A 26,618-nucleotide genomic window follows, 5' to 3' on the forward strand; every position below is an offset into this window, starting at 1 on the left:
GTTTAATAAGACCAGAATGTCCTACCAAGTAGGAAACAAAATCCTACCTGATTCTCACCCTGATGTAATTATGTGGCATAATGATCTGTGGTAATTGTCCCACTTGATCCCCCCCTCCTCAAATTAGGAAGACCAGGCTCATCATATCTTGGCTGGGTGAGAATGTTTATTTCTAATAAGCTCTCAGGTAATGCTGATGCAACACTTGGACAATCACTGATCTAGGGTAAATTTCGGGCAAAGGATTTTGATTCTTCCTAATCCATTCATCCCTAAATATTGAATGTTAAAACTCACAGAAAAGTCAGGTGCCAATGGCTCACACCTATAATCCTAGCTATTTGGGAGGATCATGGTTTGAGCCAATCCAGGCAAATAGTTTGCAAGACCCTATGTCCAAAATAACCAAAGCAAAATGGACTGGAGGTGTGGCTCAAGTGGTAGAGTGCCTGTTCTGCAAGCGTGAAGCCCTGAGTTCAAACCCCAGTCCTGCCAAACAAACAAAACACAAAAAAACACAAAGAAATTAAGGAACTCAAACTGATTTCTGCTATAATGCTATAATTTCTGCCTCCAAGCCTAGCTCAGGAGGATTGAGATTTGAAGTCAGCCCTGGGCAAATACTTCAGGGAGACCCTATCTCAAAAAACCCATCACAAAAAAAAAGGGCTGGCAGAGTGGCTCAAGTGGTAAAGCACCTGCCTAGCAAGTGTGAGGCCCTGAATTCAAACTCCAGTACCACCAAAAGAAGAGCAACTTTTCAAAATTAGCAGGAGTGGGACCACTTTAGCTTGGTGATTACAATGACATCAGGTTGCTTGGGTTCACACCAGATCTGCCAACTATGAGTTCTGTATTGCTTCAATCTCCTCATCTGCATATAATGGGGGAAACGACCCACTTCAAAATATTTTATTTTTTATGGGATCAGGTTTTTTTTATTTGTATGTGTGGTATTGGGGTTTCGAACTCAGGGCCTCACACTTGCTAGGCAGGTGTTCTATCCTGCCACTCTGCTGGCTTGTAAAGTTGATGACTAAAGGACATGATAAACTGGATATTGTAGCTCAGGCCTGCAATCCCAGCACTCAGCAGACTATGGCAACACTGAGTCCAAGGCCAGTCTAAACTACATAGTGAGAACTTCTCTCTTAAAAAGAAAGAAAAAAAGAGGTGTGGCTCAAGTAGAAGAGCACCTATTTTGCAAGTCCAAAGTCATAAGTTCACCCCAGTCCTACCTAAAAGAAAAGAGAGAGAGAGAGAGAGAGAGAGAGAGAGGGACAGAGAAACAGACAGAGACATAATGAGGTATCTCTTTTACCACAATGCCTTTTGAAGACAGTAAAAAGTCCTGAATGCTGAATTAAAGCCATTGGATCCAATCATCCAATCAAGGACTTAAAAAAAAAAAAAGAATTTGCAGGTTACAGCAGACTTACAATTGAATTAATTTGTTATACAAACCTTTGCAGTTAGTAGAATCAGCATCACTATGATGTATTTCTCTGCCACACACACACCCTACATCTTAGGTTTTCCATTCTTCCTATCATTAGGACAGGACCAGTCTCTCCAGTCACTTGAACATGATGTAGGAAGATATTTACCCACCCTCAGAGTACACAGCGGTATTCTTGATTGTTTCATATTCAGAGTCAGAAAGGAATGGGATCATTTCCCTGTCAGTGGAATTGATCACTAATTGATCCACACTCCAGGGAGTGTACTTAGAGCCCGCCACAAGGGGATGGGGTAGGAGGGGGTGGTGAATCCACTGAATTCCGTACAACAGAACACAACACTGAGCTCCACAGGCAAATGCTCTGCCAAGCCAAAATCCTATTCTTACTCTGGAGACTTCATCTGAATGAAAAAAGACTTCGTTCTCTTCAAAGCCCATTTTACTCAACTGCAGGTCTCTCTGCCCCTCCCTCTGCAGCTTTAGCAAAGCGCTGGCGTCCTTTTAGAGACTTCTGAAAGTCTGGAATGCCCGTCCCCCTTTCCTTGCCACCTGACCCTTCCCTTGGCTTCAAGTCTTGCCTCAAGGACTTGCTACCTCCTGGAAACCTTCTACCTCCTAGAGTCTCTGCAGAATGAGGCACCAACCTGTCCTACTTTCCCACACCTGTACCCACAAATCTCCCAGAGAGCACTTCTGCATTGCCAAGCAACTTCTTACAGTGATGGCACAGTCACTTTCCCCAGCTTTAGGATACAATGGACTGCTTACAATACTGAGGTGACAGATCATTTACTAGGTACAACCTGACAGGAAGGTATTACTCCTTTCTCAGAAATGGGGAAGCTGTGGTTCTGGGCAATAACAACTTTCCCAAGGATCTAGGCCAAGTAAAAATGGAAAAGTAGGCAGTCTCCTACTCTTTTCTCTGAGCCTCTAAAACCCAGCCCAGAGCCTGGCACAAATCAGGAGCCCAGTGTTGGCTATAGAAATTCTACTCATTGAATTCTGCTCTGTTTCTATGTTGTGTCTATCCAAGCATCTTACCAAATAACTTTTTTGTTGTTTTGTTTTGAGACAAGGCCTCATACCATGTAAGCCATGCTGGCTTCAAACTCCACCTCTTGAGTGCCAAGATTACAGGTGTAGGCTACCACCCAGGCTCACAGCTGACCTTTATGTCACTCACCACCAGCTTTATCCTCCAGCACAGATTTTTGTTTTTGAAACAGAATCTCACTATGTAGCCCAGGATTGTCTCTAATTTACAATCATTCTGTCTCAATCTTTTTTCTTTTCTTTTTTAATGTGGTAGTAGGGTTTGAACTCAGGGCCTCACACTTGCTAGGCAGGCACTCTACCACTTGAGTCACTCTACCATCCCTGTTCTGTGTTGGATATTTTCGAGATAGGATCCGAGAACTATTTGCCAGGGCTGGCTTGCTTCAATCTTCTGAGTAGTGGTATTATAGGGCAATTCACTGCACCTGGCTCTAGCACAGATCTTTCATACGTTAACCTTTTTAATACACATACATTAAAAACTCAAAGGCAGTGATTGCTTCAGCCATACCTATACTAAAATTGAAATGCTACACAGATTAGCATGGCTGTTGCACAAAGATAACATTCAAACTCATGAAATGGTTCATATTTTTTAAAAGTCCCCACCCAAGGCCAGGAGCAATGCCAAACACCTGTAATCTCAGCGACTAGGGAGGTGGAGATTGGGAGAATGTAGGTCGAAGGCCAGCTGGGCAAAAAGTTAGTGGTTCCACACACAAGCTGGACATGCCAGCTCATACCTGCAATTCCAGCAATGTGGGAAGCATAGGTAGGGGGATGGCAGTCCAAGGCCAGCCTAGGCAAAAAGCCTAAGACCCTATCTGAAAAATCACCTAAAGCAAGGTGGGGTGGAGATATGTGGCTCACTAACTAGCAAGCACTGGAGCTCAAACTCTAATAATGCCAAAAAAAAGTTCCACCCAGCTATGATGCCAGACTCAAAGATGAATAAATTGCCTTTGTTCTCAAAAGTAGCTTAAGAGTCTAGGGGCAAAATGTATTTGTAAAACAAGGAGGAAGTAATTTTCCCTCTTTTTAATGTTTCATTTTCCCCCACCTCAAAAAGCTGAACTATGACTTCTTTTTTTCTAACCTACTTCATGATACCAAAGCAAAGTGAACATAAACCTAGTACTGTTACTTCTGAAGGACCGTAGTGCAACAGGGAGGGGCTCCTTTGAAGTCATCCTTTGCTCCCCCTGAAGGGACCCAATTACTATCCACACCGTCTCCACTTTGATCCTCCAGCCAGTTCTCTTCCCAGCTCATCTCAAATTCCAGAAACAGCAAGCCCTGCAGGCCTCTACCCTACGAGAGGAAGCAAGGCTGCCCCTCCACAACGGAACTGCCTGCCTCAAGTAATCAAGACTCCCCCAGAGCCAGCAGGACCTCAAAGAGCCAGACCTGAGATAATGACCAACCAGATCACAATTTGACCAAGACTGCTTGATTATGCGTACTTCTTGTCCACACCCCACCCCCTCCTTTCGTCCTTCCTCTGTATAATCTTAAAACTCTTGTGTCTACCCTAAGGCAGGGCTGAGGATACTGATCCACCTGCTCCTTCCCAGTATGGCCACACTGAATGCATAAATTCCTTTCTTGCTTCACCTCAACTTGCTTCTGTAATTGGACTCTCTAATTGGGCTGCATCTGGTCTGTTTGCCGCCCCCCACCCAAAGACAGGCCTCTGGACCAGGACTTCAGTAACAGGAAGTAGAGAAAGCTAATACTGGGTGACAAGGTACTAGTAGTAATTTATGCAAACAGTCCCCAACTTGTGTTTCCTATTAGGAGATAAGGCATTTCTGAGTTTCACAGTTACAGATAGGACTGTAAGAGGTGCTTAAACTGCTTTTGCTGAAAAGTACTGGTCTTCTTTTGTACTCCATATTGTCCTTTGCTCTGAGTCATTCTCTCCTACAGCTACCTTGGTATCAAGAAAGGACAGGAATGACCGAAAACGTCATTATGACAAAGGACCAAAACTTCCCCTAAGGAAGAGTGCAGCCTTGTAGGACAGACCACCCCTCCAAATGAGGACAATTACCTATAATGATGAAGCTGTACCCTGGAGCAGGAGTCTTGGGAACCACACTGCTCCCCTCAAATGATGATGACAATAACAACTTCCCTGGAAGAACAAGGACTAAGATAATGGTCAGCCAGGCCCCACAACTAATGGAACACACCTGTAATTATGCATACCCTTTGTCCCCTGCTCTAATTCTTTATCTATTTAAACTTAAAGCTCATGTACCCTAAAGATGGTGGAGTGCTTACTCTGCCCCAGGCTGTGTAATAAATCTCCTTTCTCAGCCCTTCATCATTACTGTCTACTTGTAGACAGAGACTGGGAGTGGCCAGATTGACATGTGGCAGCCCAAGAATTTGTGCCTGGGATCCAAAATTCCAGTTTCAGGATCACCAGTCAGTCAACAAAACTCAATGGTGTAGCTAAATTTCACTGGGTATCAAACCCAGGGTCTTTGAATGTCACCAATGCCCCAGTGCTAAGCAAGCACCCTATCTCTGAGTTATATCCCCAGGCTTTATTTTAAACTGCAAATGGTAAACAGTTTACCCTTAATTAACTAAAATAGTTCTAAGAAATTAGAGGCAGTAGAAAAAGTGAAAACATAAATTAAGAATTGTCAAAATAAGCACTGAGGAGAAAGAAAAGGTTGAGAGCCTTTTTTTTTTTTTTTGGTGATACTGGGGTTTGAACTCAGGGCCTCACTCTTGCTAAGCAGACACTCTATACCACTTGAGCTACTCTGAGAGTCAGTCTTTCTCAAAGCCAAAGCTGGATTAGCCACTCTGAAGCAGAGGGGAGCCTCAGACTGATGTCTCTGTACCAGTGCCTTAAATGTGGAAGAGACTCAAGCCAGGAAGGTCTACAGGCAAATGGAAATCCACACAGCAGAGTCTAGCTGCCTCCTCTTTGCTGGGATCTGCTCCAGGAGCTCTTGCCCCAGTGTCCCCACTCCACATTTAGACTTTATAAAGGCAGCAGAAAGACAGAGAAGTGAGGCCACAGGAGGTGGGATACACCAAGCTAAACAAAGAGCACCTCAGACTCACTCTTGAGATTAAATTCAAAAAGAACCACCACTCACACAATGTTTGAGGAATTCTCTTAAGTTAGGAGGCTACACAGGGAAGATTTACTAAGACTCATATTCTAAACAAAAAACTGTTTCTAAATATGCAATAAACAATTTCAAACAACCTACACAAGAGGTAATTAGGATTCGACGAGTTTTATTCAACATTTAATTAGATTAATTAGAAGGGTTCTGATTCTGTCATGTGTGAACGAAATCTTAATAGACATCTAACCCTCCTCCTCAGTGTTAATGAAAACATCCTAAATTCCTGTGAGAGGCCAACAGGAAAACAAAGAGGACAGCTCTGCTGTGAACAACTCAGGTGAGACAGGATTATCAGTGTTTTCTGATGAGAAAGCTGAGCCACTAAGGTTATGTTAACTTGTTCAAAGTCATGTAGAGGGGGAAAAGAGGGAGGTGGGGAATGTGAGCCCCACTACTGACATAACAAGCTGTCACATCAGAATTCAAACACGGCCTAAGGGATCCATGGTGTCTCAGAATTTCAACTATTCTCCATAATAAAGGAATATTCTCACTGCAATAAGCCCCTCCCTATGACGTGACAGCCCTATTTGTCTAACTTTGTAAGAGCAGCTTTTGACACAAAACAGCCACCAGATGCCCTTGTTTAGGTCAGAGATGGGACTACTCTCCTGAGAAGGGCTTTTCCTTCCTAGTGAGTAAAGTGGATTCTGGCTAATCTCAAAGTACCATCTCCAGTTTTACAACCTGCCCATCCCACCTTCATTGGCCACTATCCTTGTATTACAAGTTCCCAACCAAGTGGTACAACTTGTTTTACCTGTTTTCTGGTATTTTTACACCTGCAGATGCAGACACTGAGTCCCAACAAAAGCTCAAAATTGCTTCTGGAAAGCAGAGGAAAGTTCTCATTTGAAAGCAAATGTTCCATAGGTAATAATCCCACAAATGAAGAGGTCATAGACCAAGTTTGAGGAAGTCTGATTAACTTAGGTTGCTCCGGATTTTGCAAACACACTGCCCCCTTCCCAGATGCATGTTGCCCACAGAAACAGTACTATATACCTACAAAGATGAATTCTGAAAGCCAGTGGCTACGAGAGGTTTGGGAGCAGGTGAACAGTTCACTGAGTGAACCTTACCAATCATCTTGGCTTCTAGTCAAGGTACAGAAGACTGTACCTTAATACAGGTGGCCCTTGGGCTGCACTTCCTCTACAGGTGTCCCATGCAATGGCCTGAGCTAGGTATCAGCAGCGCTTCTAAACGCCCTTCAGTCTACTCCAGTTCAGTGAACAAAGCATGACTTGATATATATATATATACAAAGGCCTTTCCGTTCACATTAACTCAAATGCTAACTGCGCTTACAGTGTGACAGCTGTGGCTACACTCTAGCAAACAGAGGTTCTCAAAGTATGCTCTACAGATCAGTGATATCACCTGCCCAGACCCCACTGAGGCCTGGGATGGGGCCCAGCAAGCTGTTTGTTTTAACTAGCCCTCCAGAGGATTCTGATACTGATGTAGGGCCCAATTCTGCCTGCTGCAAACAACTGTATCTGTTGAGTTTAGAAACATTAACTCTTAGTGCTGAAAATCTAGGAATTCCTGCTCTCAGGAAGCCACAAAGACACTCACCAGCTCTATCTAGCACAACCTTATCAGACAGCACTCTCTAAACTGGCTCCCAGAACACTCTGGCCTGTCCTCCACCTGTCTCCATTCAGAGTGATGTGGTGGAAGAGTCAGGGCTCACTGTATTTCACCTGTGTGGATTTGAACATCAGGATACTCCCACTCCGTTCCATTGGAGGCCACAGATAACCAAGTGATCTTCCATAGGGTGAGAACCTAGCATACCAATAGTCTATAGCCCACAGGTCTGCTTTGACATTTAAGAATGTCTGTACTGTCCAGGTGCCAGTGGCTCATGCCTGTAATCCTAGCTACTCAGGAGGCAGAGATCAGGAGAATTATGTTTCAGAGGTCAGTCCCCAGCAAATGGTTCCGGAGACCCTATTTCAAAAAAAAAAAAATCACAAAAAAAAAGGGCTTGTGGGGGACTGGGGCTGGCGGAGTGGCTCAAGCAATAAGAGCACTTGCCTACCAAGTGTGAGTCCCAGAGTTCAAACTCCAGTGCCACCAAAAAGAAAAGAATGTCTGTTCTGGTTGAAAAGAAAAAAAGGTTACCGAGTTTCATCAGATGTGTAAGGCTGATACCAAAATTGCTCTGCTCCAGCAGCCTGGCCCAGGCACATTTGCATGTGTCCCTATTTGTTCCCCCACATCCCACATCTGCATGCAGGGGGAGACAATGTGCCACATCCATGCCCTGGAGGAAAATGTTTGTTCTTACTGTAAGCTTGTAGCAGAATGAGCAAGTTACACTGCAACAAATGTTACATGTATTTACTTAGTTTTGGATACTCTCACCCAAGCTCCCTTTATCAAGCTCTTCACTGAGAACATTATTATTCTAACTAAAATTTATTGGGCAGGAATTCATTATGTGCTGGCCCTGACCATGGGCATATCTGTGAATGGAATTTTTTCTTTTCTTTTTTTTTTGGCAGTACAGGGGCTTGAACTCAGGGTCTCATGCTTGCTAGGCAGGTGCTCTACTACTTGAGCCACTCCACCAGTCCTTCTTTGTGTTGGGCATTTTTGAGATAAGAGTCTCACTTCTTTGTCCAGGCTGGCCTTGAATCATGATCCTTACAGAAGTGAGCCACTGGTGCCCAGCCTAAATTTTATTTCTTAATTGGAATACTTTGATAATACAAGGGGATTTCATTGTGATAATTCCATACATGCACATGGTATATGTTGAACAAGTTCACCCCCTCCATTCTATTTCCATTTCCTCCTTTCTCCTCCCCACTTTTTCAAACAATATTTGGTGAATTTCATTATGCTGTCTTCATATGTGTATTTGTGGTATACTTTCATATGGTTGCACGAGTTTCCACCATCATCTTCAGCAGTATTTGGTGTTAATTTCTTGCTGATTGCCATTCTGACTGGGGTGAGATGGAATCTCAGTGTACTTCTGATTTGCATTTCCTTATGGCTAAGGACGGTGAAGGTTTCTTCATCTACTTATCAGCCATTTGTATTTCTTTTTCTGAGAACTACCTGTTCAATTCCTTTCCCCTTTTGTTAATTGGATTATTTGCTTTTTACCATTTAGTTTTTTGAGTTCTTTGTATATACTGGATATTAATTCCTTATCTGTTGAATAGCTGGTGAAGATTTTCTCTCATTCTGTGGGTTGTCTCTTGATTCTGGTAACTATTTCTTTTGATGTACAGAAGTTTGGGCTGGTGGAATGGCTCAAGCAATATAGCACCTGCACAGCAAATGTGAGCCCCTCAGTACCACCAAAAAAAAAAAAATTTGACTTGATGGACAGACACTTTTTAATTTGAGGCAGTCCTACTTGTCAATTCTTGTTCTTGCTTCCTGGGCAATCAGAGACCTATTCAGAAATAATTATCTATGCCTGTATCTTCTAGACTTTTCCCCATTTTTTTTTTTTCCTTGTAGATCTTTGATCCATTTGAAGTTGATTTTTGTACAGGGTGAGAGACAGGGACCTAGTTCCGGTCTTCTGCATGTAAATCATCTGTTTTCCCAGCATGTGGATGGAATTTTTATTCCATCCTTTCCAGAAAAGTAATTTTTTAAACGAACAGATAAAACTGCCTTGAGACAAAGTAAAATCTTCATCAAAAGTCAAGGACCCTAAAAGTCACTCTGAACTGACCACAAATGACAAGGCCCAAACTGCGTAACTGGAGATTCCATTTCCACACTTTTTTTGTGGGTAGGGAGACTTAGGTTTGAACTCAGTGCTTCACGCTTGCTCGGCAGGCGCTCTACCACTTGAGCCATTCCACCAGTCCTTTTTTGTGAAGAGTTTTTTTGAGATAGGGTCTCATGGAAATATTTGCCCAGGCTGGCTTCAAACTGGAATTTCCTGATCTCTGCCTCCTGAGTAGCCAGGATTATAGGTGTGAGCCAGTGGCACCTAGCTAGTAAAAATGTTTTTTAACAAACAAAATATAATGAACTCAAAATTCAAAATAGGTCACTTAGGAGTAGGTACAAGCAAGTGGATGACACAGTAAACAATACATAGCATAATGTCACAGTGTGGTGTTGTAATTCTTGGCTGGGATGGTTCATTATGAAACAAATAAATGGAACAAGAACGCTTTGCATTGACTATGTATGTGAATGAAAATGTTTTCTATTAACAAAAATTATATTCAACATTAATTTTCCCATTCTCTAAAAATATAGACTTACTGCAAGAAAATGATTTAATAACTTTTTATATAACTGTTTTAGTCAAAATGTGTTCATAAAGGAAGAATAATAAAACATTTCAACTTTTACCAAAAAATATAGAATTTCAGGAGACAGAATTTTACTATCAATGTTCAGCCATCTGGGGACAAAATTAAGTTAGAAATTATTTCATACCATAGTAAAAAGATAAGCTTCCCGGACTGGGGGTTACTTAGTAGGTACTGAACTTGCCTGCCAGGCATGAAGTCCTGGGTTTGACTGCAAAAACTAAATCAATAAATAAATAAGCTTCTCAACCTGAATGAAATGCAGTATTACTCTTGGTCCATTAATTGTAACTCAGTGTACAAACTTGTGTAACAATCTTAACAACGTAAGATCTTAACAGTGAGGGAAAATGAGTGTGGTGGTACGTGGGAACTCTTTGCACTGTATTTGTAACTTTTTTCTGAATCTGAAACTATTCTAAAGCCAGGCATGGTGGTGCACGCCTATAATCCCAGCACTCAGGAGGCTGAGGCAGGAAGACAAGAGTTCCAGGTCAGGCTACATAATGTAGTGAGACTCTGTCTGAAGGTAACAAACTATTCTAAAATGAAAGTTTGTTTTTTAAAAAATTAGATTGGGTTGATAGCTGCATAACACTGTAAGTTGACTAAAAATCATTTCACTGTAAATTTATAGTGGGTGAGTCTTATGGTGTAGAAGTTGTACCTCAATAAAGCTGCTTTAAAATAAGAGTGAGTGCTATCAAGCACACCGCATCTGTGATGAAGACAGCGCAACAAAATCGCTCAGAAAGCTGCTGAGCAATGGGGGCAGAGGCAGTGACAGAGGAGGTCAGTGACAAAGGAGGTCAATCTGGTTAAAGTACAATATATTCATGTGTGAAATACCACCGCGAAACCCCGGTATACAATTAATGTGCACTTGAAAAAATGAAGGATGAAAACACAAAACAGATTATTTGGGGGGGGTAACCAGTGAGGGGGGAGGGTACAAGGAGAGGGTAAAGAAGAAGGGTGAATGTGGTCTATGTTATATACTTGTATGATAATAAAACAATTTCAGCAGGTTTCATTGTTCAAAAAAGAAGGGGAAGGGAGATGAAGGAAAATGATGGAGGTGGATCTAACCAAGGTATGTCTACAAGGTAAGCATACATGGAAATGTCACATGAAACCCCCTTGAACACATACATATGCTAGTAAAAAGGTTTTTTTTTTTCTTTAAGATTCTTTTGTTATAAAGGTCTAGATTGAAAAAATAAATAAAAGATATAAATATAAGAGAGGAACTTCACACCAATGAAATGTTAAAATGCATTCTGAATTGAGAGATGTGTTTACCTCAACCGCTGCATCCATCTAGTTCACAAGGGGGCTAAGAAAATAAAACAAAAATTTCTGAGGAAACTATAGAACAATGCCATTTAAACCTTGAAAGGGAGGTAAAAGACTTCTGAGGGACACCACAAAGGAAAACAGAAGCCATAAAAAAAATAGATGGGGGAATCTGAGAACATAGTAAGTGAGAACTCAGTCAATCATTCCTTGATAAAATGGCTTTAAAAGATAAGAACAGCACTGCTGACAAAGAAAAACTGAGCTGAGGGCAGAGCTCAAACTGAGCTGAGGGCAGAGCTCAAGTGGGATCCCTTGCCTAAGAACCCAACTTCAAACCCCAGTGCTGCCACCAAAACAGTAGTCCAGGAAAAAAACATTAGCAACATGTCAGACAAAATATTAATATTCAGAACATGAAAAACTCCAGTAGTGAACAATCCAAAAGAAAGCTAAGCCACACTATGAAGTCTGGTGATCAAGTGTACAAAGCAATAAACATGTTTGATCACAAAATGTTTTTAAATGAAACTCAATTTATCCTTACTAGATTGACAAAAATTAAAGACTGATAATGGCCAGATCAGGAAAAAATGTTGGAAAATAAGCATTTTCAACAAGCCATCAATTAGTGCAGCCTTCACTGCTGTGACAAAAGATAACAAGTGCTGGCAAGGATATGGGGAAAAGGGCACCCTGTGCACAGTTAGTTAGTAGGGATGTAACTGCACAGCCATATGGAAAACACTATGGAATTCCCTTGAAAAACTAAAACCAGAACTACCACGTGACCCAGCAACCTCAAAGGAAACGAATTCAGTCTGTCCAAGAGACATCTACACAACCGTGTCTCCAGACTCTTCACAGTAGCCAAGACATGGACACAACCTAAGTGTCCATCAACTGAGGAATGGAAAAGAAAATGGTACAGATCCACAATGGAATATTATCCAGCCACAAAAAGAACGAGATCCTACCATTTGCAACAACATTAATAGAACTGGAGGTCATTATGTTAAGTGAAATAAGTCAGGCACAGAAACACAAGTACTACACACACTCACTCATATGTGGAATATAAAAAAGCTGATTTAGGGCCAGGCATGGTAGTGCACATCTGTAATTCCAGCTACTTCGAAGGCAAAGGTAGGGGTATTGAGGTCTGAGGCCAGCCTGGATAAAAGCTCCAGCTTATCTGGAAAAAAATAGTACTAAAAGCCAAAAGGACTGAGGATGTATCTCAAGCAGTACAACACCTGAGGCTATGAATTCAATCTCCCATTAAAAAAAAAAAAGATCTCACAGAAACTAAGTTTCTGTAAGGCTACAGAGACTGGAGGGAGAGAGAAGGAGCAGATGGGGAAAAGTTAACTAACAGGTACTAAGTTATAGTTAGATAGGAGAAAGATTCAGGTTTTCTTTCGCACTATAGGTAACACACATTAGAAAAAAGGATGGATGAAAGGACTTTGACTATTTTCACCATAAAGAAGTGATAAGACTGCGCATGTGGCTCGAGTGATAGAACATCTGCCTGGCAAGCTCAAGGCCCTGAGTTCAATCTCCAGTACTGGGGGGGGGAAAAAAAAAAAAAGCTGGGTTTTTCCTGGGTGTGGCAGTTCACTCCTGGAATCCCAGTTACTCAGAGGTGGAGCTGGGAGCTGATCCTGAGGCCAGCCTGGGCAAAGGGCAAAGTTAGCACAAGATTCTATCTAAAAAACAAACTAAAAACAGAAGGACTGGGTGTGTGGCTCAAGTGGTAAAGCGAGTGTTTGCCGACCCAGTGGGAGGCCCTGAGTTCAATCTCCAGTACCACAAAAAAAACAAAACAGAACAGATCTATGTATGTGTAGGCAGGTTTGCCCTGATTTGAACATTACACAATGTGCACATGTATTAAAACATTACATGGCACCCTATATAGAGAGAGAATTTTTATGCATCAGTTAAAAATTTGGGCTGGTGGAGTGACTCTCAGTGGTGGAGCACCTGCCTAGTAAGCACGAGGCCCTGAGTTCAAACCTCTGTACTGCCAAAAAAAAAAAAAAAATTAAAAAACTAACCTCAGGACCACCAAAAAAAAAAAAAAAAAAAATTGCCGGGTGCTGATGGCTCACACCAATAATCCTAGCTACTCAGGAGTATCACGGTTTGAAGCCAGTCCAGGCAAAGAGTTTCCACGAGACCCTATCTCGAAAAAACCCTTCACAAAAATAAAGAGGCTGGTGGAGTGGCTCAAGTGTAGCCCCTGAGATCAAACCCTGGTACCACAAAAAAAAAAAAAAAAAAAAAAAAAAAAACCAGGCAACTTGGCAACACCTAATAAAATTTAAAATGTGCAAGCCTGCTAACCAAGTCTAGAATTATGTCATACACAAATACTAGCAAAAGTGCATAAAGACATGTGTGAGAAGGTCCACTGCTTTATTATCTGTAATAGCAAAACACTGGGAGCAATTAAAATGTCCATAATTATAAGAAGGAATCACGGTACAGTCATAACATGTAATAGCATACCGCTGCTAAAAGCAATTAGATAAATACTTACTGACAGACTTGAAAAGGCGCTTGCAAAACTGCAAGACACAATGTATATTATGGTCCCACTTTTGGGACCACACTATTTACCACGTGTGAGGCGTGATTCTAAGTATTTTACAATAGTAACCCACTGCACCCGCCCTATGATGTAAGTAGAGATGAGGAAGCTCACCAGTCACATGGAAGGCCTCGCCAGGTCTCACAGAAGTAACTGGCCAGCCTGTTCAGCTGTGGTTCAGACCCACCCTGCGGAACATTTGACTGTACACATGGACATAGTTGAAGGAGGTAGAGGAACCATTGACGCTACATCAATAATCAGCTATTTTCAGAAAGACTGAACTGGGTCGGTCGACAAGGGAGTGTCTTGTGTCTTAGAAGGCATTAGGTCAATAATAATAAGTCAGTAAGGATAGGAGCAACCTAGAAGGGTAGAAACCTACCTGGTAAAAGAGGCCAAGTGGGAAATTGAGGAGAGAAGACAAGTTCTTTTTTTTCGCTTTGGTGGTACTGGGGTTTGAACTCAGGGCCTTGTGCTTGCTAGGCAGGTGTTGAGCTATGCTCCCGGCCTGTTTGTTGTTGTTGTTGTCTGGTTGTTTGGTTGGTTGTTTTGGTTTTTGCGGTGATAAAGTGAACCCAGGGCCTTGTACATGCAGGCAAGCATTCTACCTTTGAACTACACCCACAGTCCCCATATTTTTCTGTAGTATTTGGATTTTGTTATAATAAATTTGTATTATTTTTATACTAAGAACTTCTTGCAAACCATTACAAATAAAAGCCATTATTTAAAACATCTAGCCAGATATGGGGCCTTATCTCTGTAATCCTGGCACTCAGGAGGCTGAAGCAGGAGGATCATGAGTTTGAGGCCGTCCTGGGCTACACAGAGACAATCAATCAAAAGGGATCATAAGAAACTAAAAAAAAAAAAAAAAACAACAACAGGCAAAACTAAGTGATGTAACAGAAATAAGAGTCAGCACCCATTGGGATAGTGACTGAGGCACAAGGAACCCTCAGACACAAGGAACTCTCCAACGCCAAGAAAGATGTTCTAAAACAAGAAAAAATTCAGTAAGAAGAAAAGCAAAAAGAAAATGAGAATTAAAAAAAAAAAAAGACTAATGTTTGGTATATTGATCCGGGATTGTAACAAGGGTATATATGTGTAAAAATTCACCAAGCTTACAATTAAATCAGTATATTTGATAAATTTTGTGAGAATCTACAGATAGATATATATCATACTTCAAAACCATTTTAACAGCATCAATATTTGAGGACCCTTTGTCTTTTTGGTGGTTCTGAAGTTTGAACTCAGGGCTTCACGTTCCCAAAGCAGGCGCTCTACCACTTGAGCCATACTGCCAGTCAATTTTGCTCAGGTTATTTTGGAGATGGGGCCTCATGAATTATTTGGCTGGGGTGACCTCAAACCAAGATCCTCTCAATCTCAGCCTCTCATGTAGCTTGGATTACAAGCGTAAGCCACAGGTGCCCAGCTAAACATATTTTTAACTGATACATTAAAGCATAAAAATCATATGTGTTTATGGGATGCCATATATAAAATAAATCTCCTCCAAAAAAAATTTTTTTTGCAGTGCTGGGGATTGAACCCAGGGATTTGTGCATGCTGGGCAATCTATAGCTAAAGTAAAATGCCCAGCCAAAAACAATGCCTTTTTAAGATCACCTTTTCAGCTTCATCATCACTTCCATGAATTACAACTATCTTTTACAAAATTATCAAAAGTTTCTAGAACTGATTAAACCTTCCTGACAGTGATATCAGGTGAGAGGCTGAAGTTCACTGAGACTCTAATATTACTGACACCGGCCAGTTATTTATTTTGTTTTAAGCCTCTCGAAACCTTAAGTAAACAAATCCAACAGCCAGTGAAAATGACACACCCAGAAACTCTCAGTGAAACCTTTACTTCATCGTTCACAATAGACTGTTCTATTCCATGTACAGGTGGACTGGCCTGCAGCTAAAGGTTGAAAGAAAACACTCCCCACCCTTCACTTCACAGGGGCAACAAAGGAGGGGGCTTCCGATAGATGGCAGACACAGCAACCTTCATCTCAGCAGCAAACACCTGCCACACCCTTTCTGGCTCAACTAAGACAGTTTAGGTTTTGCTCCTTAACTAACTAGAAATAACTTCACCTGTGTTTCTAGATACTCTAAAAATTCAGACGTATGGATGCTGGAGCTAAAGCCAGCTTTCAGGGTATCAGTGACCCACACCTTCCCTCATAGCCCACTTACCAGCCAAAACAAACCCACCCTGAATCCAGGGTCCAGTATTCTCAACTGGCCTTCATGGCAACAAATCAATCTGACTGAAGAAACCCAGGATGGCAGTTCTAGAGGTTGGCTCTAACAGCATCTAGCAGAAGCAGAGTCTCTCCAAACATCTCTAAAGACCACGTGGTAACACTCACTGCTGAGGTGCTTTTGGAGAGGGACTTCATGGGCTTTTAGCAAATCCTATCATATAGAAAGCTTGGTAGGACTCCCCAAGTAAAATCATCTCTAATCTTTCTCTTGGCCACTCTACAGTATTTCAGAGGTAATTGTTATACAGAATTAGTCACTGTGGTTTGCCATTCTGTCATCCATGTAAATAAAATGTTTAAAAGGCTGCAACTCAGGCAAGGGCTGGTGGAGTGGCTCAAGTGGTAGAACGCCTGCCTAGTAAAGTGTGAAGCCCCGAGTTCAAACCCTAGTACCGCCAAAAACAAGGCTGCAACTATTACATTCCCAAAGCACCCTTGCCAATCCCAACCCAAGACAGCACCCTTCCTGGGCAAAAATGTTCTCTACAAAATGGCAAGCAAAAAATTAAAGGGGCTGGGAAGGAAGAGCTGTTCTGATGTTGAAAGGCCAAGCTCTTTCTGCCTGGTTTCATTAGAAGCCATTTCTTTTCAGCGCTTAAGACCTGCTTCTTGCAAACAGAAATGATTTTTACCTTTTAGTAAAACAATTTCCACTTATCCCACCCTTTTAAAATTCTGAGTAAAAAACCAAAGCAACAACTTGTGTAACATACACAGACAATAATTCTAAGAACAAAGCTGAACAAAGCACCAAAAATTTAGAGACAGAAACCTGGGGATTTAATAAAAGATTGAAAGTGTTTTTTTATACTTACCCACTCTTCCACATTAGGGGGCTGCTCATTATAAATGTGTTCCTTGTCCCACAAAATATTGGACTTGCCATACCGGTCTATCTTACTTCTTGTTTTCACAGCAAAAAAAATCATTAAAGCAAAAGCCACGATAATCATGAAGCCCAGTACGATGGCAATAGCCTAAAAAGGAATTACAGGTATTGACAGAGTTAATTTTAATTGCATACTTAATTGCAATCTATCCTGTGCAAGTTAAAACCCTGTGCAGCTCAAGGACCAACTAAAAACATGCTGTCTGATATGGAACTAAAGCATATTATTACATTTTAGTCACATCAGAAAATCTAACCCACACTGACTGGGTGAACTATGGCTAGCAAAGTGCATGTGTGCAGCACACACACACACATACAGACACACACACAAATACACACACTCCTTGACTGCATCCTTGGGGTTTGGAACTACTATCACTTAATTTTACAGCTGTAGGAAACTGTACTGTTCTGAAGCTTATCCAGGTATCTGTCATATTTTTATAAACAGGTGAAAAAGGCCAGTAAACTAACTCAATGTGCACACATGCACACACACACTTTTTTTTTTTTTTGAGGCTGGCTGGCCTGGAACTCATGATCTTCCTGCCTCAGCCTCCCAAATGCTGGGATTAAGGCGTGCACCACCATGCATGCCTGGCTTAAATGCTATACTTTTTTTCTTGCAGCACTGGGGTTTGAACTCAGGGCCTTGTGCTTGCTAGGCAAGCACTCTTACCACTTGAGCCATTCCACCAGCCCTTTTTTTGTGATGGGTTTTTTTGAGATAGGGTCTCGAACTATTTTAGAAGGGACTGGCTTCAAACCTCGAGCCTCCTGATCTCTGCCTTCTGAGTAGCTAGGATTACAGATGTGAGCCACTGGCAGCCAGAATGCTATACTTCGAAAGGGCTTAACAAATGTCAAGTTCAGAAGCAGCTTTAAACACCCAAGCATGCTATAATCTTGTTCATAACACATGCTTGGCCAATCTTGTTACAATGGAAGTAAGTTTCAGCCCATAGACAATCTGTCTTACTATAGATGATGAAGACATGGATCTAGCCAAGCTACAAATTACAACAAATGGACTAATGATTCCTCGAGTCTAGCAGGTTTCTCTATTTGTAGTGTCTTGTATACGTGCTAGAAAGAGTCTTATGACAAGGAAACTTCTTTCACTTACAGGTTCTTCCAGTGTCTGATAAGTATTAAGTGGCAGGCATCTGGACTGGGAGGCACTTGTAGTTAGAGGCAGTAACCAAACCTCTGCCCTGGATATCTGCTAATGGACAACAGGAGGCTGTCCTTCCAGCCGTCTATCTTGCAGTGACATCCTTGTTCAAAGAATATAGGCTTCAAGTAGTCAGAGGATTAAGAGGAATGAGGATATGGGAAGAAAAGAGTAGCAATTCTCAGTCCCTATATACCACAGACATGTCTGAAAACCTATACATGCAGGGAAAACATGCACTCTTCAAAACAAACACAGTTACTAGAGAAAGTCAAACCCCCAGAGTGACTTATTCAGGTCAAGGAGTGGGAATTCCTGAATCAGTGTAAGGAGAAAAAAGAAAAACAAAACAAAACAAAAAACAGAGGAGAAAAAGATTAGTCACTCAGAAATGTTCTGATGTTAATATAATTAGGATGACTCATGGTTACTGAAGGCAGTGTGCCCAACCCCAACAGCACATCGGAATCACCTAGGTAGCTTTTAAAAATTCTGACACTGATTATAAAACATTTTTGAAAGAAACTGAAGAGGACCTATATAGAGACAATCCTGTGTGTGTGGATTGGAAGACTTAATTGTAAATCAACGACATTCCTCAAATTGATCTATAGACTCAACACAACTCCAAAACCCTAGCACAGGCCGGGCGTAGGAGGCTCATGCCTTTAATCCTAGCTACTCAGGAAGCAGAGAGCAGGAGGATCTCAGTTCAAGGCCAGCCTGGGCAAAATGAAGGCAAGACTCTACCTCAAAAATACCCAACACAAAAAAAGGTGGGATGGCACAGGTGGTAGAGCACCAAGCTGGCAAGCAGGAGGCCCTGAGTTCAAACCCATTTTCCACAAAAAAAAAAAGAAAAAAAAAAATCCTAGCACTGGGTTTTTTTTTTTTTTTTGCAGAAATTGATAAACTGATACTAATATGGAAACGCAAGGAACCTCAAATCTAACCAAAAGAACAAAGTTGGAGAACTCCCACTTTGCAATTTCATAACTTACTACAAAGCCAAGTAATTGAGGCAGGGTAGTACTGTGATCAATGGAATCAACTGAGCGTCCAGAAACAAAGCCCACTTTATGGCCAAATATTTTTTGTTTTGTTTTGGCTTTGTTTTTGGCAGTGTTGAGGTTCAAAGCCAGGACCGTGTCTAAGTGCTCTAATACTAAGCTACATCTCCAGCCCATATGGTTAATTCATTTTCAACAATGGGTCCAGAAAATTTAATGAAAGCCAAGTGTGGTGGTGCACACTGATATCCCAGCACTCGGGAGGCTGAGGCAGGAGGATCACGAGTTCCAGGTCAGCCTGGGCTACATGAGGAAACCATGGCTCAGAGAAAAGAAAAACAATAGCAATAACATCAGAAATTAGATAAATTAGACTTCATCAAAAATAAAAACTTTTGTGCAAAAGGACATGAAAAATGCAAAAAAAGATTGAAAAAATGAGAAATATTTACAAATCATACATCTGATAAGGTACTTATTTGGGTTCAAACTGTAAAGAATTAAGAACACTTCAATTTAAGCTTTATTCACTTCAAAGTGAGTACAGGGCTGTTGGAGTGGCTCAAGTAGTAGAATGCCTGTTTAGCAAGCATGAGGCCCTGAGTTCAAATCCCAGTGCCACCAAAAACATGCTCAACTCTGGACTCAATCCCATCATCAAAAAAGAACACAAACAAAACAAAGCAAAAAAATGCTCAGTAGCGTCAGCTGTCAAGGAAACAAATCAAAACCACAAGAAAGTTCTAGCAGAGCTAGAAGCAGACACACTGACAATGACAATCCTTGGTGAGGAAGTAGAAAAACTGAAACCCTCATACATTTGTGGTGGAAATGTAAACTGATGCAAACTCTTTGGAACACTCTGGCAGTTCCTCAAAAACTTTGGAGTGACCATAAGACTCACCAATTCTACCCCTACATACATACATAATATCAAGAGCTATTAAAACACAGCTCACTCAAAAACTTATACATCAATGTTCACAAAAACCTGTACACCAATGATCACAATATTATTTGTAACAGTCAATGTGGAAACAGCCCTACAGTTCATCAACTAATGGGTAAATAAAATGTCGTCTATACATACACTGGAGTATGGTCACCAAGAAAAAGCAATGAAGGACTTATGCATGCTAAAACATGGATAAACCTTAAAAAACATTATGCTAAGTGAAAGAAGCCAATCACAAAAATCCAGAGAGTAGGTAAATCTATAGAGGCAGGACTAGTTGTTGCCTAGAGAGGGTTAGATATTGCCAGTAACTGCTAATTGGTACAGAGGTTTCTTTGGGAGATAGTAAAAAGGTCCTAAAATTGTGATGTTTGTACAATTCTGTAAATACACTACAAACCACTGAACTATTCTTTAAACAGGTGGGACTCACTATGGTTATATATATATATATAACTGTAGTTAATAAGGACATTCCCACATCCATCCCCAAATTCTGAGATGAATAAAAGAGTCGGGTCTTGGCATTTTAGTTTTAAAATGTTCTACCTGACTCTACGACACGGCCCAGGTTGAAACCTCTGACTTTAAGGAGAGGCGGAAAACACAAAACAAAAAATCCACTACTCATACCTCCTGGGGATCCACCACACAGTAGTGATACAAATATTGATCCACATAGAGTCCAGTAGCTCCAGTGTAAAACTGATTGCACAGGGCATATATCTGTGAACCGTACAGGGATCCAGAAGTCTGGGCAGTTGGGTTGACTCCCATGATGTAGACAATTGTGGCAATAAACACCATGATGCCCAGAACAGCACTCACTATGATCACAGTCAAGTAATATCTTCTTGTTCTGGACATTCCAGATCTTATAACACTGGTAACAAATATCGCCAATGAGGCAATGAAACAAAAAGCAGCCATGGCCAACAGGAAGCCCTTTGCTGCTCTTGGATCCGTATACCCTGCTCCATACCCATAACCGTAGCCATAGCCATAGCCATAGCTACTTCCATAGCTACCAAAGCCACTTCCGTAAGGGTAGCCTCCACTACTAAAGATGCCGGTTCCATAGCCTCGGTCCCAGGCAAGTGTGGAGGCAACACAGGCAAATATGGCAATGCACATGACAATGATGAGCATGGTCAGAATCCGAATCACTCCAGGAGGGGACGTCCACTTGTAGAAGTGAAGAATTTCATCTTCCGGGTAAAAGGAATATGCTGGCTGCGAGAGCATTGGTCGAACGTGCATTTCCCCATCGTACATGTCATTGCCCGGTGCATAATGATTTGGTTTGCTGAAATGCACAAGGAAAGAACTTTAAGTTAGCATGTTTTGGCAGTAAGCCAAATAAACTATTTGGAATAACTTAAACTAACCCTTCGTAAATGTAACTACTATTGCTGTACCAGTGAACATGAAGGTATCTGGGCCCCAGAATCACCTGGACGGTCTATTAAAAGATTATTGGTCCCCAGTGCCAGAGTTGCTGACTCTGCAAATCTGAGGTTGTAGAAGTTTCCAGCTGAGTCAGATGCTGCTGGTCTTGGAAACATACCTTGAGAATGACGGCTCTAGTATATTATGGGGCAAAGGTTCTTAAAATTTGCTCCTTATTAGGATCCCTTGGGAAAGTATGGTGGGCCTAGGGATGAGCTCAGTGGAAGAGTGTTTGCCTAGCAACTGGGTTTGGTTCCCAGCACCTAAAAGAAAAATCTCAGATAGCTCACACCATGTCTATTAAATTATAATCCCTATGGATAGAATGCAGACAGTTTTAGAACAATGGTCTCAACCTCTTTGCCTGTGTGGCACAAAATGGGTACATTCAAACATAACACCCACACTGGTCTCTCCAGGGTCCTGTGCGATTCCTGACAGCCTCACTCTTCTACTTAAGAAAGTGCAGGCATTTATTTATGCATCTGACTGCTGTTTACTGGAGTTGCTAGACTGACCAGTGCTGGGCAACGGAGACACAGAAGTGAGGAGAGATAATCTCACTCCCAAGTTTAGTCTGTAAAGGGAACAGGCTATGGAGCAAATCATTACATGAGCTACAGTTAATTATGGCAAGAGCTGCTAAGTAACCCAACTATGCAATGAGAACACATCGGGGCAATACCTAATTAGACCTTGAACTGCCCTCATAAAAACTACTTTGTACCTTCCAGTAACTTAATTATAATAGGCTGCTTGTGACAGACACACTAAAGTGTGGCCACACTGAGTCTAAAAACTACCGGCCCTGGGGAGGCAAAATTCAATTCTAAACAGACCTGAGCCCCTATTGGTTTGCCTTCATTTCCATAGACCACCTTCCTCTTCCCCAAATGAGACATCTTACTGCTGGCTGCTGCTCACCATGAGAATTCAAAGAAATTATCTAAGTATGTGAGAACGACAATAAGAAGGAAGTGGAAAAACTAGAAACTACTGATGAGCTGGGCTTTGAAAATGTCAAGATGAACACTTGGGTTGTCTCTGTGTGGGGGGCATTGTGAACAGTATAGCTCTGAATATCATTGAATTCTGGCACACAAAAGCACTTATTTTTCCAAAGCATATACCCAGAAGTGGAATTTCTGGATCACAGACTTGTATCTCATTAGCTGTATTATACATTGTCAAGCTGTCTTCCAAAATGACTATATTAATTGTACCCCTAACAATGGTGTAAAACAGTTCACCGCATGGTTTTGTACTATCCTATACTTCAGATTTCCTTTTTTGTGTGGAACTTGCTGCTTTTTTTCATATTGAAAAGATGACATTGACCCAAGAGCCAAAAATAAATGGGAAATTAAAAGTTAAAAATAATTTTTAAAAAGTTCACAGCAGCATTGCTTATGATAACTCCAAACTAGAAACAGTCCAAATGTCCAATGTAGTGAATGGGTAACTGTGACATATACACAGAAGGTGCGAGAATCAACTATATTCAGGTTTCTGTCAGAGGAGTTAATGTAAAACTATCACTGTGTAGACGCCAGCTAACCTTCCCAATTTGCTGCCTACACGCTTTGTGAAATGTTGCTTGACCTTACAAGGTTCTTGTGGTCAAACAAAAACAGCTGTTTATTGCCAGATGTCCTAATCTCAAACTGCTTGCTTAAAGATGAATATTGCCCAAAAGAATTTTCTTGTTCTTCTCTGGTTTAAGGTTCCCCTTACCTAACGTGCCCCCTTTCCTAAGTAACCAATCATGAAGACTGTGAACCCAAACCAGTCCATCAGGGCAAGGGACAAAGAGATAAAAACTGAGCTGACTCCCCGTTTGCTGTGTTCTGCCTATCAGACTATGGTCTATGGCTGCACCCTTCTGCAGAAGTACAACTTTTCTTTTTGCCTTGCTGAGTGACTCCTGAGTGTTTCTGTGATCATTGTTTGGGATAAGGGAATACTACAGAGCTGTGCTCTCTAACAGGACAGCTGCTAGCCACATGGGTTCTACGTAACACTTGAAATGGTGCTAGTCCAAACTGACATGTGTTGTTAAACATGTAAAATACACAGATTTCCAAGACACCATATGACAAAGAACGTATATTTCATAAATCATTTTTTAATATCAATTGCTTATTGAAACATTCTAGCTATGCTGAAATTAAAACTAAATTTTCCTTTCATTTTAATGTGGTTGGAAGAAAATGTAAAAGTACATGTATGGCTAGCATTAGATTTCTTTTGTTGTTGTCTTTTGTTTTCTTTTTTTGTGGTACTGGTAATTAAACTCAGGACCATACGTATGCCAAGCACACACCCTGCCACTAAGCCCTCTCATTATATTTCTATAGTGCTACTGTGAGGCAAAAAGTGATGAATTTGCCGGTTGCTGGTAGCTCAGACCTGTAATCCTAGCTACTCAGAAGACAAAGATCAGAATGATTGTAGTTCAAAGCCAGCCCCAGGCAAATAGTTCCTGAGAAACCCATCACAAAAAAGGGCTGGCAGAGTGGCTCAAGTGGTAGAGTGCCTGTCTAACAAGTGTGAGGTCCTCAGTTCAAACCCTGTTGCTGCCAAATAAATAAATAAACATAAGAAATAAGTATCAGATTAATAGAGCACTACTCGATTACAATATTCTCTGGCATATCTGAAGGACAATGTTGTGTCCCTACCATGTTCAGGTACCAGTAAGGAGGTTGCATAACTGGAACATAACCTATGTTATGTGTGATACTGTGCATATATCTGGTCTTAGTCCCTATTTCCTAGCATACAACCTAAAATCTTTGGAATCTTCAAAGTGATAAATGTCTTTTGCATGTAAGGAGATGACTGGTGACTGACCTCCCCCTAGCTAGCTTCCAAAGCAGTGTAAGAGGGTTGGAACTTTTTAGCCCCACACTCTTAACACTGGGAAGAAAAAAAGAGGCTCAAGATTAAGTTGATCACCAACAGTCAATGATTTCATCAGCTATGCCTTGAAGCTTCCATAAAAACCCAAAAGCACAGGATTCAGAGAGCTGGACATGTGAAGGTGGATCCTAGAGAGTGATGTCCCTGGAGAGGGTGTGGAAGATCTATACCTCTTCTCCCACACCTCACCCTATGCATCTCTTTGTATGGTATTCACTGGTACAACATAAAGAAGTGTTTCCCTGAGTTCTGTCAGCAGCTCTAGCAAATTAATCAAATCAGAGGAGGGGGTTATGGGAACCCGATTTATAGCCAGTCGGGGGCAGGCAGTCTCATGGGAGTGAGCTCACAAACTATGATCTATTCTTTCTCAAGACAGTCGGAGTCAAAATCAAATTGGAGGATACCCAGCTTAATGCCTACTATAGAACTGATTGCTAGGCTGCCTGCAAGGAGAATCCCACACATTTTAGTGACTAGAGATCACAGAAGCATTCACTATTGATAATGTTGAGACAATATAACAGGCGACACTAAATTTGCTTTTTCCTGTATTATCCCCACTGGAATTATTGTAGTCAAAGCCACAAGCTACTTAAAGGAAGAAATCTGTATTAATGTTTGAGAGCAAATTTAAAATTAAGAATTCATTGATAAATCCCCAAATTTCCAAGAATCCCAAGAACCCTCAACTTTGCTTTAGTTCATGTAGCAGCAAGAATCACTTTGAAATTTGACAATATGGAGGGCTGGGGGTGTAGCTCAAAGGTAGAGTGGATGCCTAGCTTGCTTAAGCCCTGAGTTTGAGTTGCAGCACTACAGAAGGGTAGGGGTGGGGGGCTGGGAGTTAGCAACAAAGAAAACATTAGTGTAAGTGAAGAAGACAGTTATAAAAGGCCACAAATTATATGATTCCACTTATATGACTAGACAATACATTGACAAAAAGTAGGCTGGTGGCTGCCTCACAGGGGACTTGGGAAGTGCCTGCTAATAGGTAGGTTTCTTTGGAGGGTGATGAAAATGTTTTAAAACTAATTGTGGTGACTGTTGTATAAGTCTGTGAATACGCTGGCAGGATGGCTCAAGTCATACAGCACCTGCCTAGCAAGTACAAAGCCCTGAGTTCAAACCCCTGAGTTCAAACCCCAGTGCCACAAAAAATTAAAAAAAAAAAAAGTAATCTAAGTCTGTGAATATATTTTAAAATATGACATGTGAGTTCTATCTCAATAAAACTGTTTAAAAAATAAACTGATAATATGTCGCCAATGGCCATCTAAAAAGGGCATTAATACTGAAGTTTCATACCACGTGTGAAAAACAAAAATAAGTAAATATACACAAACAAAATAAACCTACCATCTTCCAAGATAAACATCTGAAATGGATGCCAGTAGTTGCCTCTACAGAGAAAATTTATCAACGTGGAAGTTAAGAGTAAGAAAGAAATTCACTTTTCATTTTTTATTCTTTGATGCAAGTTAAATTTATAAGTGTACATATTTTATTTTTAAAAAGAATGTTTCAACCATACACAAAATTTTTACATAGAATATGCCTTATTTAAAAAGAAAGAAAAAAAAAAAAAACCAAAGAACTATTTACTTACAATTCATCTGGTCTATAAGGAGGTGGACTTTCAAAAGGCCTTGTTGACATGGCTGATGTCACTGGTCACCTGATCTTTAGGATGAGCAATACCCCACAGCGGAGATAAGCAAACCTAAGCAACAAAAGGAGGGCAAGAGAATTACTACTGAGGCCGGAGTTTTCCTGAATCACAAAGAAAACTAGACTCTAACATCCACTCACTCCACAGTTACTTCTCTCCTCCTTTCCACGGCTGCTTTTAAGGGTGGACTGTTATTTCCTTAAGCACAAGAAATCTCTGAGTACAGGAATTATTCAGCTTAGTATTTCTCATAGGACCTAGCATCATGCTCTGTACATCCACAATACACAGTATCTTTTTTTTTGGCAGTATTGGGGTTTTGAACTCAGGGCCTCACTCTTGTTAGGTAGGCATTCTACCAATTGAGCCACT

The 26,618-nt window shown here is 41.1% G+C and overlaps 1 protein-coding gene and 1 non-coding gene across 6 annotated transcripts in view; one reads left to right on the plus strand and one right to left on the minus strand.

The window, feature by feature from the left end:
* Ocln (occludin) overlaps window positions 1–26,618 on the minus strand; it is a 50,959-nt gene that overhangs the window by 15,989 nt on the left and 8,352 nt on the right. For all 5 annotated transcript variants that reach the window (XM_074077342.1, XM_074077343.1, XM_074077339.1 and 2 more), the window contains exons 2-4: window positions 26,184–26,297; window positions 20,834–21,506; window positions 16,985–17,146 (exon numbers count right to left, since the gene is read on the minus strand). In XM_074077342.1, the coding sequence (XP_073933443.1) occupies window positions 16,985–17,146; window positions 20,834–21,506; window positions 26,184–26,233 (885 nt within the window). In that variant the 5' untranslated portion in view covers window positions 26,234–26,297. The remainder of the gene's footprint in view (window positions 1–16,984; window positions 17,147–20,833; window positions 21,507–26,183; window positions 26,298–26,618) is intronic.
* LOC141424452 (U6 spliceosomal RNA) lies at window positions 3,016–3,117 on the plus strand. The gene has a single exon (XR_012449377.1). It is a non-coding gene; the product is annotated as a U6 spliceosomal RNA (small nuclear RNA).

This window comes from Castor canadensis, chromosome 6 (assembly GCF_047511655.1).
Source record: "Castor canadensis chromosome 6, mCasCan1.hap1v2, whole genome shotgun sequence".
Lineage (NCBI taxonomy): Eukaryota > Metazoa > Chordata > Mammalia > Rodentia > Castoridae > Castor > Castor canadensis.